The sequence below is a fragment of the Phalaenopsis equestris genome, unplaced genomic scaffold (genome assembly GCF_001263595.1).
Source record: "Phalaenopsis equestris unplaced genomic scaffold, ASM126359v1 Scaffold195571, whole genome shotgun sequence".
Classification (NCBI taxonomy): Eukaryota; Viridiplantae; Streptophyta; class Magnoliopsida; order Asparagales; family Orchidaceae; genus Phalaenopsis; species Phalaenopsis equestris.
The window spans coordinates 1-1,319 of record NW_018215520.1 but is presented as its reverse complement, the minus strand read 5'-3'; the positions used below and the strand labels follow the sequence as shown (position 1 = coordinate 1,319).

General features: G+C 51.2%; 1 protein-coding gene across 1 annotated transcript; it reads left to right on the top strand.

Annotated features, from left to right (window-relative positions):
• Positions 1-97: 97 nt before the first annotated feature.
• LOC110035042 lies at positions 98-1,113 on the top strand. The gene has a single exon (XM_020739281.1). It carries the CDS (start codon positions 179-181, stop codon positions 1,001-1,003), a length of 825 nt encoding a protein of 274 aa, XP_020594940.1. The 5' UTR covers positions 98-178; the 3' UTR covers positions 1,004-1,113.
• Positions 1,114-1,319: the final 206 nt, after the last annotated feature.

The window sequence follows — 1,319 nt, the reverse complement described above, 5'->3', positions numbered from 1 at the left end:
CTCATATCACAGAGCTTCCGAGCCTGCAAATAACAAAATTTAAATGACATTTTTAAAAAATTTAATGTGAAGTACTTGAGTTATCCGTAGCCTGATACCTTCATTATTGTTTCCGACGCGCCCTTTTGTCCGCTCGCTCCATCCCTGTCCCTTGGCCAACTTACCGTCACGTTATCTCATGGAGAGTTCATCCACCGCCGGCGATCCAACAACCGGCCGTCCGGCCGGCGGAACGGAGCTGAGCTGGTGCCGTGCGGTCCCCAGCGGCACTGGTGTAACAGTCCTCGCCCTCCTCCTCTCCCGCACTCCTGCTCTCCCCTTACTCCGCTCGTCCCTCCGACGCCTTCAGCTTTCCCATCCCATACTCCGTGCCCGCCTCCCCTCCGCCGCTGCCTCCAACTCCAGCAAACCTCCTCCCATCCTCATCTCCCCCACTCCTTCCGATGTTATCGAGCTCATTCCCTCCGATCAAGTATCGCCGATTACCGCTAACAGAGGTACGCCGCCGGTCTCTTTCATCGATGCGATCCTGGAGCACGAGATGAGCCGAAACCCTTGGGCTGAACTCGAGGAGGGTAAGTCCGTCGGGCCCTTCTTCGTTTCCGTCTACGAGCTCCAGGAACCTGGTCATTCTGTGGTCGCGCTGCGTTTCCATACCGCAGTCTGCGATCGAATCGCCGGGATAGCGATCTTGAAGGCACTCATGGGTTATATAAGCAGTGGAGGAGGGGCCGATCGGGAAGGCAGAGAGGACTCCGCTAAGGAGAAAGAAGGGGAGATTGGTCTGGCGATAGAGGATTTGATCAGGAACGAGGACGCTCGGAAGCCATTCTGGGCTCGTGGGAAGGACTTGATCGGTTACTCGCTGAACGGAATAAGGTCTTCCGTGTTGCGGTTCGAGGACGCCGGTTCCGCACGCAAGTCTGAATTCGTAAGGTTTGTGATGGATGCGGCGGCGACTCGGAGGTTGCTCACCGTGAGTATGCAACGCCAGCTTTACTAATTTTGGCTTTTATGTTTTTATATATCCATGTGACATATTTTTAATTGCACACCTGACTGCTTTTTATATATCTTCGTGACATATTTAACTGCACACCCGACTGCCATTTGAGTCGCCATGCAGATGGATTTATTGCCAATTATCCATAGATTATAGAATAGATGATTGCATTAATGGCAACTACCACTTGCTCATGCAGATGGCAACATTTCTTATTGCTATAGTATTTCCCTCTTGACTCTCCTTTGCTCAATCTAGAAGAGTGCCTTCCTCTTGGTCTTAGCTTTTAATTTTTGTTAATCCGACCTTTTTTTTT

Coding starts and splice junctions, on each gene's coding strand:
- LOC110035042 (XM_020739281.1), top strand. CDS start 179: ATGGAGAGTTCATCCACCGCCGGCGATCCAACAACCGGCCGTCCGGCC.